This window comes from Planococcus citri, chromosome 1 (genome assembly GCF_950023065.1).
Source record: "Planococcus citri chromosome 1, ihPlaCitr1.1, whole genome shotgun sequence".
Taxonomy (NCBI): domain Eukaryota; kingdom Metazoa; phylum Arthropoda; class Insecta; order Hemiptera; family Pseudococcidae; genus Planococcus; species Planococcus citri.
Genome location: NC_088677.1, coordinates 45,778,223 through 45,800,044, shown reverse-complemented (window position 1 = coordinate 45,800,044; position 21,822 = coordinate 45,778,223). Strand labels below are relative to the sequence as shown.

The following is a 21,822-nucleotide window of genomic DNA, read 5'->3' as shown; positions in this document are numbered from 1 at the left end:
GAAGCGACGACGCGAGCAGGTAACGTAAAAAGAACGCAAATTGTAGAAAGTTAAATTAAGATAAAACTTTCGATATTTAATTGAACTTTCTTAATTGTATCTGGCGTTTTGTTCATTCGTAGTAACATTTTAATGCCACGTGAAATAAATCTTTTATTTCGACGAATACGCACAGGCGAGCTTTTCAATTAATATCTCAATAGTTTCGCGAAATGTTTTGTTGGTCTTTCCACTTCTTCGTTTCGAAACTTTTACCTCGAAATTAAAACGCTTTTTAAAAATGTATCGGCGTCGAGAGCCGAATTCACGTGAAATATTTCCATTAATTAAAACCACCACCACCACCGCACTTCCTCACTTCGTGTTCGCCCCAGTACGTACTGTATGTACTGTACTGTACTCGTATGTGACGCGTGTAGCCTAGACCTAGGTGGTGCGGCGGAGCGGTGCGGCGCGGCACTCGCCATATTTTTGACAGCGAGGAACGGAACAGGGAAGGAAAAAATTTTTGAGTTCGCTTCCGCTACACAAATCCGGCCACGATGCGTTTTAATTACGACGTGGTATTCGGTGTTTGCGAAATTCCACCTCCACGTGTTTTATACGTATATATCTAGGTACCTACTTCATCAAAACACGCCGCGTCAAAATTAAGCGGGGTCAAATGTAGTATTTTCAACTATTTCTAATTAATATTACAATTCCAAGCACGCAATTTCTCTTAGCATAAATCTATCGTAAAATGTCGACGTTCATTAGTCATTACATTTTAACATTTCTCCGCTGCCCTTTGGTTATTATTGTATTACGCGTGTTTACCGATAAAACACTTTTTAACGCATTTTTTTGTTTCACAAAAAATTCAAATCTCTTCTATTGTAAAGCAGGCGCAAGTTATGCAAAAAGCAACCAAGCGACATTTTATTGTTTCTGAGAAAAAACGGTTCAAAATCGGAGTCATACAGAAAATTCGATTTCGAATCATGCAAATAACAACCAAGTGACAACAACCCATGAAACACTTTACTCATTTTAAACAATTTTTTGAAGAGCATTTTAGATTCTGTGGATCAAGACGAATCCCGATTGGCAGAAATTTGAAAAATGTGACTGTCGTTTTCTCGCGCGGTCATAACCCTATAGTCACCGAGTCACGTTAGTTCAGTTTTTGCGGTCACAAAGAACCAACCAATCACAAAACAATAAAGTACATACAATACTAACACCAGTTAGATCACCAGTCATATCATCAATCATCTTTTTTTTTGGTGAACATTTTTTAAGGTGGTAAATAATGCTCCAAATGTACACTTTTTATGAGCCATATGGACCACCGAACTTCAGTACTATAGTCGTATTGACGCTCAGTTTGAAACATTGTGACTGCACGAAAAATCTCCATTTGTCAACTGAGATCCATGGTGATAACTGATAGGTATCAAAAAATCAATTTCCATAAAAATGTCGCTGGGTTGCCTTTTGCATACCTATCTGAGTTCAAATACGAACGCTTGAATGGTAAAATCACTAAGAATTAAGTCGAAAAAATTCCAACGGCGGCGGCGCGGCGTAGCTCGGTGGATTGTTTACAAATAACACGTTACTACAACTTGCTATACGAGAAGAACGCTGCTAAACGAACTCAAGTATAATGTTAATAGAATTGCATATCAAACGCCCGAATCGTTGAAAAATAAACAAACCACCACGTAACATCTCCTTTGTAGTTAAATTAGTTTCTCGTAGCATTCTCGATATCTACTTCATTTCATCTAATCACATAAATTAAATGCTGACATCGATGCGAAAAGCCATAAAGTTGAAAACTTCGCCGATCTTACCTAGACCACAAGCCGGCGAATCATTTAAACGTAAAACCCAATTAAAAACTTCTAAAACATATTTACCATCTTGTAGCACACAAGCAACTAGCAAGACAGCAGCTTCCCAAGTTCGCAAGAAATTTACAGATACGCGGATTCACTATACCCTCTACCCGCTCCTATGTCCTTTCTGCCCTTACCCAAGTTTTAAGTCCGAATGACCAATTCAAATTGCTCTTTCTGGTTTTAGCGCGAAATGAGATCAGCTATCGTGTATACGTTCATCATTTAACCGCAACAACCCGCAATAGAGTTTTCGTGTTTCGACCGAATATATACGTAAAAGGTACTCGGTATCTCGTATTTCCATTTACCATCTACGTGTATTCTGAAAATAACAAATAGGTATGCTACAGATTGTTCGCGATGAGCATCTTTCCGGATATGTTTTATAACCGCACGAGATCTGGAGTCGCGTACGCGCGTCAGTAGGTATAATGAAGAATTTCGAGATTTCGTCGAGAAATTTTAGACGACGAATCAAAGTAACAAATCAACGGAAGCGTGCAAAATTATTTCAAAAAATTGTTGATTTCCTGCCTTCAGCCAAATTTGAATAAGTACCTAGTTAATTACCCCTAATAGATAGGTACCTATATTCTAACGCGTAAAATCCTTCATTTTCTATCTTTGGAACAGGTGGTTCAAAAATTTTGTAGTTTGTCGTATTATTTAGGCAATGAGCTGTGTTTATGAAGGTGTGAATATTTTTTAAATTTATTTTTGTATAGTTTTTGTTTTTGAGAGAGAGAGCTGGTACTGAAGATTTCAAAAATTCTTCAAAACAATAATATGAGGTTGGAAGGTACGGCTTAATTTTATAAACATTGTGAGATACAGTCATGCATAGACCACGAATGTACTCGTAGTTTTTCAAGTAGGTAATCTTTGGCACGTGGTTTGGATCATAAAGTTTGCATTATTTTCTTCAGTAAACGAAATTAAGTTTTTATTTCATGTTCAAAAATGAAATTTTACTTTAATTTTCAAAAATGTCTATTGCATTTTCTCTTTTAAAAACAAACGTTACCAATTTTTTTGAAAACGTGGGATCTCTGTGGAAAACTCGGGTCCGGGGCTCTCCTCTTGTCGGTGGAACTGTTCCTGGCAGATATATACTTACCTACTCGTATACCTACTTATCTCCCATCTCCATTTTTGTGGTTACCCGTAAATGGGTACAACGTGCTAAAAAAACATAATATATGTACTTACGAGTAAAGTTGACGGAGAACCTCATTCTTCGATTTCTTCGTTAATGTTATTTTCATTTTTTGGAAGTTTCAATGTGTGATATTTTGACCAGAATTTCTGTTTTGGGTGAATTAATACGTCAAAGATTTAATTCCAATTAAAATTTAAAAAATCGTAGCTAAATCTCACATTTTTCCATCAAGTAGGGACAGAAACTAACCAATTGCATTTAAAATCATTTAATCCACCCTTCCCCTCCACTGACGATAAATAATACTTGTTCTCAATTTGCGAGACCAACTGGTACAATCCGTACGTTTCACGCTATTCTTAAGGGAATTGACCGCGAGGTGGGCAAGGGTTAAGCAAACTAAGGTGAAAATAATCGTAGTATTTTTTTCTTTTTCTAATTCCAAGTTGCGTAGCAGTTCCATGAGAAAGTTCTGTCTTTTTCATAAATTCAAAAAGTAAGTTCAAAAGTTCTTTTTATGATAGTTTTCATTTTTTTTTTGTTGCCCTCTCTCTGTGTTCTGTATAATTTTACAACATACCCCCGGACTCGACAATAAAAATCTCTTTTTATTCTCAAGACTTCGCGAGTTTAAAAAATATCCAAAAAGTTTCGGCCGAGATATCACGTTTTACGTAAAAAAAAAGAAGAGGGAAAAGAAAAAAAGGACTCAGTGAAATCGTACACCATAAAAGTTTTCGCCATTTTGACGTGTAAAAAGAGTACAACATTAAGTATACCGGGAGAATGCGAAAAACGAGCGTGAGCACGATATCGTTTTTCTTTCATTAATGAAATTACAAATCGACGCGATTTTTTTTCGGTTCGGCTTATTACTTTTACTGGGTGTACCTATTAATGTCCTATGGGTAACTTTAACGTAGGTATAGGTATTTTTACAATACGTACCTCTACCCTATAAGAACGTTTACGTACTTCTACGTAATTACGTATACACTTACTTACGTATTATTTATTCGTATACGACGAATGACGACAACGACGACGACGACCGTTTGTATGTAAAGAATCTTTACATAACCGGTTAAACGGCAGAGTTCATTACTACCGTTTCAATCCAAGGTAAAAAGAAAATATATCATGCTCTGGATAGTATTATGGGTCTATATGTACGAGTATACTCTATGGTATATTGACTGTTGTGTGCGTATGTCTTTTTATGTACGTACTATCTATATCTTACACATAATAAGGTTTATGTGTATCTGTGTAGTACTACAGGCGCGACATTGTATCAACTTGTTCGCGGAGATAAGTAAAAGCGTGATCATGACTGATCATGATGAAGGCCAACTAGCACGTTTTGCAATTTGAATCTAGTTCCACCCTATAACTGAACTATATTTATATGTACGTATGTCTCGGCTTGTGCATTACAATAAATGATAGTAAGTACGCATATTTTAATCGGCTATTGACCAATAGGTTAAATGCCTTTCGGTGCCTACGGTACGCATGGCGCGCCGGTGAACTTTCGCAGGCCTTATAACCTTTAATAGTCTCGGTATTATTAATTAGAAACTCGCGTTGCTGTATTTGTTTTAATTTAGTGGTGTGAAAAATATATCTGCTACCTATCTAGACCTAACCTACTGTGACTTCTGTACGTAGGTAGGCAATAGGCATCTGTATAGGTATAAGTAATTATACAAACGATTCGTCGGTGCCGCATCCGCGTACCGGCACGAGAACGCTTTTCGGTAGCCAACGAGCCAACGAGCGACGACGAGTAATTTGCGCGTATATTTTATTCCCATAGGCGTCGTTTTGCCCGAATTTCGGGGTTAAATGTGCAGGCATATTGGGAGAATTTTATTACGACCGAGATCACCGTATGAAAATTTGAACGCGTGATGGATCATTTTTGCCATACGATAAGTTGTAAAATTGTTAAATGTAATTAGTACCCTGTATATGGGGAATAATCCGGCGAGCATTAGTAGAAATGGCGCGGATTAGTCGCCGTCCATCGTGTACCTAGTCAAATTTCAGCTCGCGTGGGGTTAATTTTTCATCGAGTGCGACTTATATGTAGGTAATAGGTATACACTACTCAACTTCAACTATCATAATGGTTGAACTTATTTTTATACGACGTAGCGGTGGGTTCTTTATCGTTTAGGTATGTATTTGACTTTTGATTATCTTGGCTCTGGGATTTGGAACATCAAGTTTGGAGGAGAAGTGAAACAGAATCGATGAATAAAAGACGCAGAATATTCGAACTTGCGAATGCATTCCTGTTGACGTATGTTTCAGATTTTAATTAGCATTTCCGTTCATTTTTTGAGCTGCTGTAAAAAAACATTAAACCAGAAATTACAGAACTCGAATGTTTCTGCTGAAGCAAAAAAAAAGGAAAAAATTACGATTACTTGGTTAAATTATCAATTTTGTTAAAATTGCTTTCTGTAAGGAAGATTGAATCAGTGACGACACTGCCCAACTAAACTAATTGTCAAAAATAAAAAATCAAGTACTTACCCACATACGTGGCCAGAAGAAATGTATGCAGAGGGAGGGTGGAGGGAAGAATAAAAGACTCAACTTGAAAATACCCTTAATCTGACAAAATAGATGAACAAAAACTGCCACAACAGAACTAAGTAACTGATGAAGAGGAAAAATGTAATACGCTACAACTATGTTGATCGGAAGTATGGCAGGGCGAGAGAGGGGAAAATCAATTTGAAAACGCTTGACCTAATGAATTGGATGAAAAAATTGAAAGAGTGGTGTTATAGCTTTCTCCAAGAAAAAAATCTTGTAATTCGAATAGGTTTTTAAATGGCATCAATAATGAAAAAAATTTGCAAAAAAAATAAAATAAGTAATGAAATCTAATCTGCGTAAATTCATACTTTTCTGTTTTTGGATCTTTCCTCAAGTGTTCAAGTAAAAAATTTACTATTTTTCAGAAATTTTTTGTAAAAAAAAAAATCAAGTTCGGAAAGTTTTAAAATGAAATTCTTAAGTGCCAAATTTTGAAAAATTCTAGGTACCTATTTATAACTTACCCCAACACCTATTATTGGAATTTTTCAGATTTTTAATTTATAAAAATAATATATTTTATAGCTTAGGCTCTAAAAAAATTCCAACTAGACACCGCAATTTTCAAAAAAAAAAAAAAAACAAAAAAAATCGAGTCATAATACAACCTTTTTTTTTTCATTGCCTCTTCCTGATGTCAGCATAATCCTCTACGTTCATTTCTTTACGATTTATAGTTTTGAAGTTGAAAGATGATGAGGTAACTCTTTAAAAGTGAAGGAAACACTGACTTCAAAAATTATTTTTTGGGGGTTCTTTAACCTCCTCCTGCAGAAAATTTACGTAGATTCCTTATGCTTCAAATGTCTCCATTATTCATTTCGATATTTGATTGAAGAAATTTTTCAATTGACGAATTTGGGCTGTTTTTAATAACATTTGCCCATGTAGTGCCTCTTCACTAGCGCATAAAGTGGGTCTACGCGTATATGAAATCGAAACTATTTTCTGCCGTTCGCTTTTTAGTACGTAGATAATTACTTTATGATTTTTAGCTATAGAGAAGTCAAAAAATTAGAATGTAGGTATAGATACCTACAAGAAACAGTTTCGAACTTTTGAAGGGGTTTGAAGTGCCGGATAAGATTCATTTTTCAATTCAAACCCAAAATTTGAGGACTTGAGTTTTTTTAAAAGCAAAGTGAACCGATTTAGTGATTGAAATTCAGGAACGATGAAGCTCAAATTTTCAAAATGAAAGATCGGGTTTAATGAAAAAAAAAAATTATTTGCTCATTCAACCCAATAATTCAATTTTTTTGCAACATTTCTTTTAAAATACTTCCTAAAATTTCGGCTCGGGTATTTCTCTGATTGAAAAAATTAAAATATACACCCACAGATCATTTCTAGCACCCACTGCATACGTTTGGTGAATACTGAATACTCCCTTTACACGTATATAGTTTACTTATCGTCTTACGATCGTTGAACTTGTACGTTTTACGTAATAGGTAGGTACCTACATAGAATAGTTTGATTAATAAGATCACGATCAGACGATTTATGCCAGTTAAACAATTAAACGCGTTTATAGGTACGACCGAGCATTGCATAGACAGCTCGGTCATTTTAGCAATTTGTTTAGCTCTCGGTTTAATGATAATTGATTCTCGATTACTTGCATTTTAATTGCGGCCGAAACCGATTACCGTATCACTCGGTTAATCCTTACACAATTCAGGATTCTCTATTTGTAAATTGATGGATTCTCATTTATAACAGAAAATAATAATAATAGTACTGGAAAATACAATTTGAGGGTTGAAAAGTAATTTTTTATTTCGATATAATAGTCGGTATTTTTTTTTTCATCCCATTCAACTTTTCTAAACGAAGGGAGCGCTAAATTAATGAGAAATTCGCGTTTAAAAAATTGAGAACAGATACTGAAAAAGTAGACGTATAAATGTGCCATGACGTTGGAAATAGATATTGTAAATAAATTCTCTCGGATAAATGGTAATTTGTTACATTTTACCAGAGTTCGGATTAAAGTTTTTCCAAAATGTTCACAAAGTGAAACAATCTTATATATGTATTGTAGCATATACGCGTGCTTATATATTTTATTTATGTGCATCTTATATCGTATACCATACGAGAATATAGATGATAGGTACCTACCTAAACGTGATATACAAACTTGGGTTTTTATACAATTAAAATACACGTATATTAACCGAGAGGGGTTGCTGCTGCTGTTCGCCCCATTTACTCCATTCAAAAGTATCGGCAACGACTTCCAGTTGCATATAAGTTTACTTACGCGTGGTTTTCTTTGAGACGACATTTTTCAATAATGTAATATACCTACCTTCTTCGTATATAATATAAGTTCTCCGCGGATACCGGATGGAAATTAGATACTATGTACGACGACGTATACTGTATACACTATACAGTGTGCAAAGCTTACAACTATAATCTCTTTTCGAATTCATGGAGTTGTTGTTTACATTTTCAGCGTATTCAGTTTTAAACAGGAGATATACTTGAACGGAGTTGTAATTCGTTGCGGAATTTTCTTTGAAGAGATTTCGTGAAATTTTAATTAAATGCTATAGAAGAAATAAATAAATAGTGAAGTAAACTTTTGTAATTAAAACTCGATAAAATACATCAAAGCTACAGTTTAGTCAATGTTATTTTTGAATTTGATGTTTTTCTTTTACGAGTATTAAGTATTAGAAATGGAATGTCAGACGAAGCATTTACTAATTTTTAACCCTCCGGGGTTTTGTAAATTAGTACAGATGACCTTATCAGAGGTTAACTTGATTGAAGTAAAATAGGCTGATTTGGGCTTTTTTTTAGTATCTCTTTTCAAACTGCTTATCGGACTAATTTGAAAATAGTATTCGAAGAGGATATTTTTAAGCGTAATTTTCTCATTTTATATTCTTCTCGACGTAAAGTTTCACGATTGGAGAATTGAATTTTAATGTGTTTTTTTGTTTGATTTTGTTTCAGCTTTAGCGATGGTAAAGAGGTAATACCGGGCGTGGAATGATTTTACACAGAAATACTCACATAATGGATCTTCATAAAATGATACTAGTCTTTTTTTACATTTATCGTGAGTATTCGTTTGATTCTTTTTTTTTTTTTTTTTTTTTAGTAATGATTAACTGTTAAATTTGAATTCTCGTGCAAGTAATGTTTTCTTGGAACAATATTGGATTTAAAATTGAAATTTTTCAGTCAATTTCTCAAGTTGAACTGTTGGACCCTTTATTGCTCGGTCCATTCGGGAAATCAGGATTCAGGAAAATTTCCCTGTGCCTTTCCTTGTTTCCAGACATGTGCTCTCACTGATATTCTCATGAATAGTTAATTTTTCATGTAGGTTAATAATACATATTTCTGTATTTATAATTTTGGCAGTTTTTCTATAGCTACCTAGGCTTCTATATTTAAGATTTAGAGGCATTCAACTTTTAGAAGGTTTGAAATTTCACGGAATCCAAATTTTCAACTAGGCCCAATATAGGTTAGTTTTTACAAACCCATAGGATTTCAAGAAGTTTAAATGTGGGTACCTATTAGAGGTGAAAACGGTTACGCTACCCGCTTACCGGTATCTGGTTAAAATACCGGCTAAACCCGCTAGTGGTTGTAGCGGGTTGATTCGGATATAGATAGTAGCGTATAGCGAGTACAACCCGAATGTTTTCGCACTTGGCCTGCGCACGCACCCCAAAATTTGATAATGCGTAAGTGGGAGGAGTTACACTTCGACACCTGTCGTTCGTATGTGTGATTGACGTTTGACATGATTGATGACAATGATGATGTCATGCCGGTACACCAGCTACACATTCAATGCGCTACTAGTTATATCCTGAACCGGTGCGACATTTTTTTATTTCGCTACCCGCTACTACCGAGTAGCGAGAATTTACGATACGGATACGATAGTTACCCGCTGTCAGCGAGTACCGTTTTCAGCTCTAGACTACCTATGTACTTACGTCTGCCTACCAATTAAAAATCAAGAGTTTGTATTATTAGGAATTTCACGACTTTTTCGAAAAAAAGAAGAAATTATGGTTTTTCATTTGCCTGATAATTAAACAGAAAACAAATAGGTACCTAAGTATAAGTAAGTATTTTTAATTGCATACACGCGCCTTTGAAAAATTTCAGGGTAATTCAAAGAAATGAAATAAACGTCTCTTCTCCCTGGTTTTAGTTACGCCACGATAGTTGCCACATTGCTCATTGTAATTGATTTTGAAAACTTTTCAACGTTGAAATACTCCTATTCTCCTTACTTACTGCATTATTGTCAGCTCGCAAAAAGTAATTCACGAGAATGAATTAATTTCCATAATATTACGATTTACGATTATCTGTATTAAAGATTTCTCAAACGACATATTTATCGTTTGATTTTATCAATATGTATAATTACGTTGTAAATTACAGCGAAATCATAGATTTATATCACCTAGTTTACGATTGTCATGCTTTGCCGATTGAATCTGTGTATTTAACGCTTGTCGGGACACTTTTACGGTTTAGTGAACTCGTGCACACTTCGGCACACTCTTTCGCCTGTAGCCAGTAGTCGTAGAATCGTTGTGTACGAGTACGAGTGCGAGTATTTGAGTAATTGATATCTACGAATTGGTATCGTATTGGGAAAAAGAAGGTGATCTTTTCGTAATAATTTTATGAGCGGAAAAATGCACTATCGATTGTGTTCACATTTTCTGGTTGACAGGCGTTGATTTTTTTGTTTTGTGTTTCATGGGAGTTTCTCCCCCTTCCTTTTTTTATTTTATATCTATCCACTTATTTTAATTAACGATTGCGGTGGAGTGGCAATTGGATTGGAAAATGTGAAAAAATGGGCTTGATTGATTTGTAATGAAGTAATTTACTCGTTATGATTACCTATATGTGTAATTCGAAATGTTTACATCGGGCGATTATCCCTTTAAGCATTAAATTTATGAAAATTTCGCCGGATTCCCCTCCTTCTCCCTCTTCCCTCTTATGTTTCTACTTAAGTATAGCTATGATTTCAAAAAATAGTAGGTAATAATAGGTAATAGATAACAAAATAATTTCATTTACAAATTTTCTGGCACTTTAACAAAAAGTCGTCAAAGTGATTTTACTTTTATAGTTTCATTTTTTCGAGGACCTTTTTATACAAAAAGGACTTTTTCAACCCTTTCGACTCTTTAAATCGATTTCCACTGTTTTCTAGCAAATCTGAAGCCTTCAGCAAACGTTGACTTTTCTCCAGCCATTTCAAAATCGCTCCAGAAGGTGTTGTGAATAAACTTCTGTAGTTTTTTTTTTTACAAAGTTGAAAATCTCAATTGTTGAAAAAAAATCTGGAACTGAAATCACCGTGCTCGACTTTGAGCCCATCGGCGCGGTGGGAGAGATGGGTTGACTTTTTGGAGTAGAATAAGTTTCGAGTAATTTACCTATTGCAAAAAATTATGAGTTCAGATTTTTTTAAATTTTGAGATTTTCAACACGTAAAAAAAGTCATTTTTGAACTCATCATTCCGGATTTGCAATTCACCCGTCCTAATCAATTTGGAATGACGATCAATCTATGACAGGATAAAATTTTCAGCTACCGAAGTTGATTACAACGCTTTTTGGAGCAATTTGAAATTGATGAAAAAAAGTTGAATTTTTCTGGAGGCTCCAGATCGGCTAAAAATGGTGACCATCAATTTGGCATGTCGACTTCAGATTGTAAACAGATAATCAGATTTTTATCTTTATAAATTTACCTCTTTTTGTAGAAAATTGATAGGTAATATTTATCAACCCTATACTTTAATTAGACAATACATTTCCGTCATTTTCAAAAATTTTCCAAAAACGAAAAATCAACATCAGTGGACCAAAATTTTGTTCTGAGGCGTGGGCGACCTGTTCTTTCAGTGAGCCAAATTTCAACAGTCCCTTTAATTCGCAAGATGAACTAAAAATCATCCAGTGAAATTTTGTTCAACTTTTCCATGTACATATTATGATCATTTCTTCTCCACTGACAAAAAATTTCACCGAAAGTTCAATTCATCCGTTTCTTTTCAAACGTTGGTCTTTGCCCCTAAAATCCTCAAGATTAGGCAACATGTTCGTCAGGGATTTCTCTCGTTACCTACAGGTACTTATAGTGCCTAACTGCCTACTACCTTTTCATACTCCAATATTCATTTTGTATGGTCACCCAATTCTTGATTGTATTCCTGTTTAGTGTTTGCATTAGACAATGTTTTTCTTTTTCAAAAAAAAAAAAAAAGTAAAATATTCGTACCTATCACAATTTCCAATCCCCCCCTCTTATTTTAAAAGCATATGCACGTGTGTACGTAATTTTACTTTCAATTTATTTACACCTATCTAACGATCAAACGTTTATTGGAGAAGGGGGTATCGCGGCAAGATGACACGAAGTACCTACCTACCTATTTACATTTTTTCAAATGATTTCGTTGATTTTGAAACAAGAGTTGACGAAGGCGAAGGTGTTTACGAGATTTTTCGTGACTGAGGGATGAGTTATATTGACGTAATATGCGTAATGTATACATAAACTTTCAAGTGTAGGTGTGCAGGTACGTAGTATATGGAAAAGGTGAGCCCAAGTATACGTACCTATATTATTCTTTACACAGTCGACATTCTCAACATTACGTTCGTTGATGCAGAGCCGCAGCCAGAATGACCTAGAAATTGATGTCGCATGTTTATGCGGTTCATCCGATACAGCCATTAGTTTATCAAAGTCATTCTCGATACATGGAAACGATATTGCTGGAGAATATGCTATAATGTTTATATATGTAGATGCAGACTTACGCATCGTACATGTCGAACATGTGCTTTTCAATGCAAAGATAGTCACTCGACTACGGCTATAGCGATAGCGTTCGTAATAAATGACGACTGCATGCGATGGCCTTGCACTTCATTCATAAAGTGCGTCTTCTCATGACTCGGTTTACGATAAAAAACGAAAGGGATGGCGAGTCGCAGGAAAAAAGATATATGTAAATGTAAATAAGATCAGCTTGAAAAATAGGGTCAAAGTTATTTGAATTTCCGTAATTTATTATTTATTCAAGAATAAATACTTAGTTATACTCGCCTATCTACGCTACAAGTTGCTGTATAGTTAATTTGCTCGAGTTGACAAGAGTCGTATACAGCACGAGATGATTTTACTTTTCATTAATGCTTCGTTGTGAGATTTTCTTGCTCGGTGATTTCATGTTCGAGCGAAGAATTCGCGTTCATTAAACAGTGTAAATATTTCTTCAGGTGGAATGAGCTAGTTGCTGGAGCGTTGTTCGCGATGGGGTATACAAGCATTTAAGCTAAATAACCGAGTGCAATATGGAACAGTGGGCGAGCAGGGAAGGGATAGTTTAGCCATAAAAATATATTGAATCCTGACGCAGGTAAACGCCAAACGGTCTCGTGATGCATTCGTACCTTGGTAGGTACATAGTTGGTGTTTTGTTGTGGAAATGCGAACAATTAGTGTATAAAATACGATCAACTATATCGTAAGCGACGGGAGAAGCTTTATTGTTTATCGATTAAACGAGAAGTAATTTAGGTACCTATATCGGACGTTGCGTTTTACCATCTTGGCTCATCATTTTAATATTATGGTTACCTAAATCTGCGAAATAAGATTACCACATTTGTATCCCATTATGATCGGCATGCCATCCCAGTTCAATTATTAATGAGAGAGTATTACGAAAATTCATCGAGTGAATCACGTTTATTGTTATTGCTGTAACCGAGCGGAGAGGTATTTTTTTTCTCTCTGTGGTACCTAGGTACGTGACTTGGACGTTCGACCGTTATATACATCATGGATGGTGGACCCTGGCTGTACGTCGACGTACCTATGTACCTACTTACACAAAAATCAAAACGATGAAAACAAAAACGAAGAAGAAAAATCAGTGAAGAAATGCCTATACGTAGAGATATAGATAGACAGGATTCAACTCAACAACCGATACAGATGAATCGTATGATTTACTTTTACTTTGTCCTATTTACAGTGACCGTCGATGATACAATTTAAACTGTTATGTAAGCGTTATCAGTAACACTTGAATATCTAACCAATTACCTGGTAATGGCGATTTAATTATAGGAAATTGTGAAAATTCATGGCGCGAGGCGCATGTTTTTTCGCTCCGAAAGGTTTACTACCATCATTCGAACAACGTTTGTTGATGAAAAAAATTCTTCTACCTACCTACATATGTCGTATCTACACGTACATACATGTAACTATAAGTAACTAGATGAGATATTTCGACCAAACCATCGTCGAAATGAGTTATCTGTTGAGTAAAAATGACCTAAAAATTTCTCGTTTCGTAGGTAACCTTCATCTTTCGTTTACATTTTGGTGATCAATTCGAAAAAATCGTAATTTTCCGCGGTAAAAATTTTCAAAAATGATAAGCGCAGTTTAAGGTGGAAATTTATTATTTAATCTGCAGTCATTATTGCGATGGGCGATGTGTCGAATTGTCATATAGGGTATCGCAGTTGACAGAAAACTGGACGGAAATTGATTTTTCATCCAATTTTCATACACGATGTATGTACGAGTGCCTATACCCGTGAGGTAATTTTTTCAAGCGTGTGATACGCATCAACATACTCATTTTATTTAAAGTTCGTTAAGTTTGAAATTGAAAATCACAAGAATGATTTTTTTGTCCCTAAATTACACGGCGGTCGTTGTGTACAAGGGGTAGGTACCAAATTAGAGAAGTTATACCTACTCCAGGATCATCTTCCTATCAAATTAACTAAGTTGAGTTTTTGGGCCCATATACATTAGTACCTACTACCTAGGTGCTTACTTACAAGTACACCACTAAAAACCTGTATCCAGAATGTACCCACGTTTGTTCCCAAACGGCGTTATTCTGACGTACCTACCTAAGTAAATCTGTCTGGGCTATCAGAAAGAAACTTCAATTTCAAAGAAATCGGTTCTGGGATCCTGAAACACATAGGCAAATAAGGACCCCCCCGTCTCATAATACTGAAAAATGGAAGAAATGAAATTGCCGCGTAATATTGGCATCCCGACTCGCACAAAATTTTTCAAACCGCTCAAGGTAGATCCTACTAGTGCCAACCTCACACACGCAGTGCAATTCCTGGAGCTATAACTTGCAGTCAGTCATAAACCTCTTGTAGGTAGGTACATTGTCCCTTGCTTGCATGAAAAAGTACATACCTATACCTACACCTACCACCTAGGAATTACTGCGTATGCAAATTCATTGCAACGTGAATCAGAATTAGGAAACGATGCTGTTACGGTTACCCACGGCATTATTTAAAAATAAAAATGGCGCCCCACCGCGCTGCGCCACGTATGTTGCAACCAAAATGCACATTATCAGATATGGAAAACGCAGATCAAGGACAAAATATCGGCTAATCTCGATTCGTACCTACCTAATATTAGAAGTGTATGGCGGCGCGGCGGTGGCTCGAATAATCGCCACAAAATAATAACACCACACGTTAGAAATCAATGGCTTGCTCATTGTGAGACAGTTGACCGAAAACAACGATTTCGACATATCGACGTATTTTGAATGAGGCGACCGATTATACGTATACTTATTTATATAGGCATGAAAGTGATACGTTTATTCTGTATGTCGTCAAACGCAAACACGTTTAGCGTAGGGTTTTTTTTTCAAATATAATTATGTAATTGAACAATACAGCTATCCGCGAAAGATTAAGAAAATCGCCATTTTAATCGCACCCTTCGTCCTTCTTGCTTTCCCGCGCTATATTCAACAAGTTGCTCCGAATATTTAATCCAGTTACACCATTTACGAATGCCGACTAGACTACAAGACTGCATACCGAGACCTACCTTTTTACGATTAGATGGACAATGGATTAAAATTTCGAGTTGACTAATATTTCATCTTTTTATAGAATGTGCTGGTTGATAGGTATACGTACTCGTATATGTCACTATGGGATGGACTATACTGTCTCGACCTCTCAACAATGCAACCAAATGACCGCATTTATCGCATTCGTTTGATCAATGAATTATTAAAATCATGTTTGTGAATATTTTAACCTAAGATAATATGCTCATGATGTGGTGGAAAACCATCTAGATACATATTACCTACATAAGTAACAGAGATTGTTTCACATACCTACGTAAAGTAACCCTCGCGTAAAAAAAATTATGAAAATTTGGTCGAAAATCAACTTTCTTCTAGAGACAATAAGCAATTTTTCAACAATTATAATCATCTAACAAAAACGATGCTCGAAGGCATTTTTTATGGGGGTAAGTAGGTGAGATAAGTGTACGCAATGAGAATGGAAGTAAAGGGAGTGAAAATTTTTTTATCATTTATTTGTTGTAAACAAAATTCTAGTGGTATTCAATGCTTATTGATTTAGGTATAGAATTTTTCAAAAAAGATGATGAGGTACCTCTATTATGCAAAATTCAAACTGGCAAAAAATGACGGCGAGACGAAGTAGGTACCTTAATTTTCATGAGTTTGTTATTATTTGCCAAACTGCCATTTTTAAGTCTTTTTTTCTCAATATTGGTTGAAGAGCAAATCAGTTTTGCGGAATTGAAAAAAAAAATGAATGGGAAGTTCAAAATCACTGATGAAAGAAAAATCAAAAATAAACTTTCACGATGAAAAATCAAATTACCACGAAAAGCATAAGGATTGAAAACTACCATTTGGGTCGAAAAATTACATTGTAAAAATACAGGTGTCAATTCGAATATCCACGTTAGGTACTTAGGTACATATATTTTCAGGATTCAAATTTCCAACCGGTCCATTTAGGAAAAAGTAAAATAGAGGGGGGCACATCAAGAAATCCCAAAAATTAAAATGTTGTAAAATTCAAAACCACGCAAAGCCCTCATGCAGTTTTTGATTGGGCAGTTGAAATTTTTTTACGGAGCTCACTTTTGCATGGGACTCGCCGCTGTTTCAAAAAATATAAACAAATTCGATAACTAAATGACCAAGATGTTCTCTTGCAAGTCAGTTAGCATAATATTCATAACTCAAAACTGTACTTACCTTAGTACCTATTCATAAAGCCAGCTACCTATGCAAGATACGTACACGATATTTCGTGAAATTATTCTTCGGATGTACGACTCATCGAATCTGATTAATGGTAAGTTTGAGAAATTCGATGATACGGCGCGTTTCGACAGTCACGCCACCTTGTAAAATTTGATTAGCGTGGATTGAGTTTGACCTTATTTTAGTGCCGAAAAGCATGACAAAGCCGAGGAGATGATCTTGCGGTGAAAAATTCATTCGTAATGTTGGCACGACAAAAGATGCAAACGTTTACCAAGTTGTAAATCTTTGACGAGCGCAAATTTACAGCGTGTAAATTGGCGCAATTAATTAGCATGTCGAAGATAGTACTCGCATAAAGTATCGGATTTTTTACACGTCTCTCCATAAACATCGCACAGTTCGTCAGCATCAACATCTCGACGCGTTCATCTCCATAAATGAACTTGTTTTAACGTCGCGTCGCTGGTCGCTCAACGTGGTGTTGAGAAGTTTTCATCTTATGGACGGTCGTGAATTATTGTTTACGTGTTTATAAAACGACTACGACCTTAACCGAAGTTCACGACTGAATAATATATCGTCTAAATCAAAGCTGCATTATCGATGACTGGCGTTCGATCGGGACACATGAATCGGCTACCTGTCTTGATAACCTCATTCTAACAACTTGACATCTTCGTCGTTTAGGTATAAATCAGACAAGCGAGATGGTGATGCCGAAATGCTGAAAAATTATAATATTTAATCTCATTAAAGCTCGCGTTTGTTCTCAAGGTTTAGACGGTATACCTACGAGTACCTATAGGTAGGTACCATATACTTACTCTCTATTGTTGAGATTATACTTACGTTCTCAACGTGTAACTCGGTTCTTTTCTTATTTTCGCGTATACGTCGACGTTAATTTCATAGCACGTCAGCTTTAGCTACCTCTACCTACTCGTAGCGTAGGCCTATATCTTTTACCCACGAAGGCGTATTCGCGTTAAACCAAATTCACGTGGCGCTTTTCGTACCCCCTTCCCCTCCACCGCCCTCGAGTTCGCCTCTGTTTCGCGTAATCAAACTCATTCGCGACTCGCTCACGACCTAATTTTTATTACGAATTACGATGTGAATTTTCTCACATTTAAATGAATTTTTCATCAATTTTAATTAAACAAAGTTGCGTAACGGAGAGCCTAGTCGCGGCCATCTGCGGTAATAAATCGCCTTCTCAATTTTTACGATCTAATAAGTGTCACAAATTTTCAACTCGACAGGTGCATATGTCTGCAATTCGTTTTGTCGAACTCGAACTTTTTTTCCTTTTTTTTTTTTTACGATACCTACCGAGTTATCGTATACTCTCGTAGAGTAAACATTGCGACAGAGTAGTATCTTCGACGATAAATCTGCGTTACTTTGCGGCACTTTGCAATATGATAGTGAAAATGAAATCAGAAATCTGCGCAAAACTTTGCACCATCTTTTTAAAAAATATGTGCTGCTTTTTTTTTCGCTACTCGCGAGCAATTTATTTTGAAATATTATATTGGATGCTATATGTCAAGGATATAAATTTCTTGGCGGATTAACTGCATGGTCGTATATTTATAAAGTATGAAAAGAGGAAATCCTCAACAACTAATCCTTCTTTTTGACTTCTAAGTATACGGCATGGTGTCATTTTGTCTTTCATATATACCTACGCGCTATAGATATATGTATAGGTACCTACCTATGAGTTAACTTCATGTTTTCTTAGCTTCGATACCCGAGTACCGATACCGCCGAGTCGAAGACAATTCGATAAATCTTCTCGATGCGCGTGTGTGTGTGTGTGTGTTTTTTACAGCTCTTTTAATTATTTGAAACGCGTTCGAACTCGAAAGGTAATTTACGATCGAAGGATTATCGAAATTTATGCGTTTCAAGTGCCAAATTTTAAACGTACATACAAGAAACAATCGATTTTAATGTTTACCTGTACTATTAGTACTACAAACTATCTTTGATATCATCATTCACGACCTATTAATCAGTTCGACTTACGTAACCAATTATACGAGTAGGTATATGGCTCATATACATAGTCGAACGATAGCAAAAAACATTTTCAGTTTGGATTGTCGTCGTTTATCTACATACCTAATTGAAAAGAATTAAGTATAATAGGGAGTTGTCAGTGTGCTCAGAGGAATTTTCGCCAGTTAATATGCAGTTAGATATATCTATTAACTATACCACACTCGTATGAAGAATTTGAAAATGAGTAATAATCAATTACGTAATCGTCGAGGAAATTAGTACATCCTTTTAAACATGACAATTTTTTCCATGAAAAATCACATACTTCTTGGAATTATTCAGTCGATGAAATATAGAAATTATTATTTTTTGCATTTGCGGTGAGTTACAAAAAATAAATGCCTACTGCAGGATGAATAATTCTTCGACTACGGGTTATCTTATTCAATGTTGACCTTAGATTTATTCGTAGAAAACGAATTTAAAGTTGCCCATGCATCATGAATACTGAATAAGTCTTACGAATCTCTTTAGTCCGTAGCCTTTATTCATAAAAATGTTATTTCTTACAATTTCAAAATACGTCAAAATCAGAACGAATCAAAATAATATACCTGGGTACCTAATTAAATCTAATTAAAATTGAATAAGAAATTGTTGAAAACGGGATAGGTGTGAAAATGTCGACAAAATATAGAATGTTATAGGAACCCATCTTGTGGCAGAAAAACTTTCAAATGCAAAACATTATGTGATTTAGAATAATGTAATTAATAATTGTTTTTAATAAAAAATATCTCTTGACCTTTAAATTTTGACATTTTACTTAAATCAACCTATACCTAATTGAGGTGTTATTTATTTAGATAGGTACTTGTATATGTGAATGTAAGTATACATTTTAAACTGTTCTTTTGAAAAATCACCAATATCAACACACCAATCGCAGGAAACAATAAATAACGCACTCAAATCGAATTTGGTCGTGAAAATTTAATTGAGTACCTAGTTATTTGTAGAAAATTCGAAAAAATTGACGAAAACCACATTTTTTCGAAAACTTTGTCTCACCATAATTTTACTCGTCAAATTTCGAAAAACTCATAAAAGTAAAAGCAACTGCAAATTTTGATAAGCTTATGGGCGATTGTTTGAACCAGCCCATCAAATATTTTACCCAGTCGACCATGGGAAAATGATTTGATAAAAATTGTTTGCTTTTTTTAAATACGAAGTTCGTCCCATCGGTTCTTGAGGTGGGCAACATGTTTATTCGAGATGTCTTTAAGAGTGTGCGAGTACCTACCTAGTACCTACCTACCTACATACACATACGAGTACATATATCTAATTACCTATACCTACCTATCCAAATTTTCGGGCTGGCCACACAGCATCCAATCTCTGTTCACTGAAAAAAGTTGGCATCCGAAATTCTGGAAGTACATAGTAACCTATATTTTTTTTGGGCTTCATTATGTTTTTTTTTTTTTTTAACTCAGCTCATTTATTTGATTTATAGGTATACTTAGGTAATCTCTGAAATCTTTGAAACAATGAATTAATGACGATCTGTTTCCTTTCCAGAAACAAAATCTATATTATACACATCATCATATTCTCTGCCTATATGTATTCGCAGGTATTCGTACTTATTTGATCTGTTCGGTCTACGTTTATAAATAGAGAGATATCATTCGCTCCTAATGCTCTTAAGTAGGTATTATAAAATTCGCTGTCCACGAGGTTGATATTAATCTGTTCCGCAGATGTGCCTAATGGGCCGGTTATGAGAGAGTGATATACGAATAGACAAGAAATCACGAAATTTTATTCTCAAACGGACGAAATAAATTGATAACTTATTTGACGAACCGTAAAATTACCATCAATTTGAACATACACGCCCACGCGCAACCAAACCTTTTCCTCATAATTTCCACATGATGAATTCACTCGAACGCTGTTCGTGTGATTTTACATTCAATTTATTTAATTTTCATATCGATGATGGAGAAAAAAAATGAGTAAAATTTTATAACGTTACATATCACCTAATCTTAGACAAAATCGAACCGTTCAAATACGATGTTATATTTTTCGAAACCCGTCGTAATGAAACTACGAGTATTACCAAGAGAGTATACTTACTCGTTTGCGTCCATAGCAGTAGGTATTCGTAATATAGAAAAATACCTCGCCTATCTGGAAATTTCATCGAAAAATTTATTACTTATCTCACAAACGTCGCATACCTGTAACTCCGAACTCACTTCTCTATAAGTAAGCACATAAAGATTTATGAATTAAAATTTTACAATTTCGATTACCATCGCTGTACAATCAAGTATAGATTATTACATAACGTTCACTGAACCGTGAATTATATTAAGTGCTCGTATACCGGGTACCGTTTTCATGTGTCATACGCCAATATGGTTCTCTAATTGTAATACACATAATGCATCAACGCAGATAAACAAGATAGACATACGTTTGTCATAGGTTAAATACTTGAGAAAAATATTATCTCTGATGTTGATTTATTAACAAACCGAATGTCAGGTGATTATCACAAAATAGGTACACGACTACAAGATAAACCAGATTATAAAAGGAAGTGATTGCGTTCCCATGAACGCGAAAAGTTTGTCTCTCGTTTTTAGACAATCATTAGCATTTGTATTTTTTTCGCTCGTGGGCATCCTGCGTTTGCGAACACGGCCGTTTAGAAAGCGACTAATAATAGGGGAATTTTTCGAGACGTAATAAGAAAGTACCGTTAAAGATCACTTGAAGATGCGTAAATAAATAGATTGAATGTGTAGAAAAAAAGTGATCGAGATTTTTACTTCCCGTTTTGTATCGAGAAGTTTCCAATACGATGAACTTGTATTTTCGATTTCTTTTTTGAGAGATGGATAAAAATTTCTAATTTTGAGAGAAGTACCTACACCTATCTACTATTCTTTGCTCTTTTTTCGCCTTCTCTCCGGATTATCACCCATTTTGGCAT

The 21,822-nt window shown here is 35.2% G+C and overlaps 1 protein-coding gene across 3 annotated transcripts in view; it reads left to right on the top strand.

The window, feature by feature from the left end:
• LOC135832273 (mucin-2) overlaps positions 1-21,822 on the top strand; it is an 88,933-nt gene that overhangs the window by 54,472 nt on the left and 12,639 nt on the right. For all 3 annotated transcript variants that reach the window (XM_065345419.1, XM_065345420.1, XM_065345421.1), the window contains one exon: positions 8,635-8,740. In XM_065345419.1, coding sequence (XP_065201491.1) covers positions 8,671-8,740 — 70 coding nt within the window. In that variant the 5' untranslated portion in view covers positions 8,635-8,670. The remainder of the gene's footprint in view (positions 1-8,634; positions 8,741-21,822) is intronic.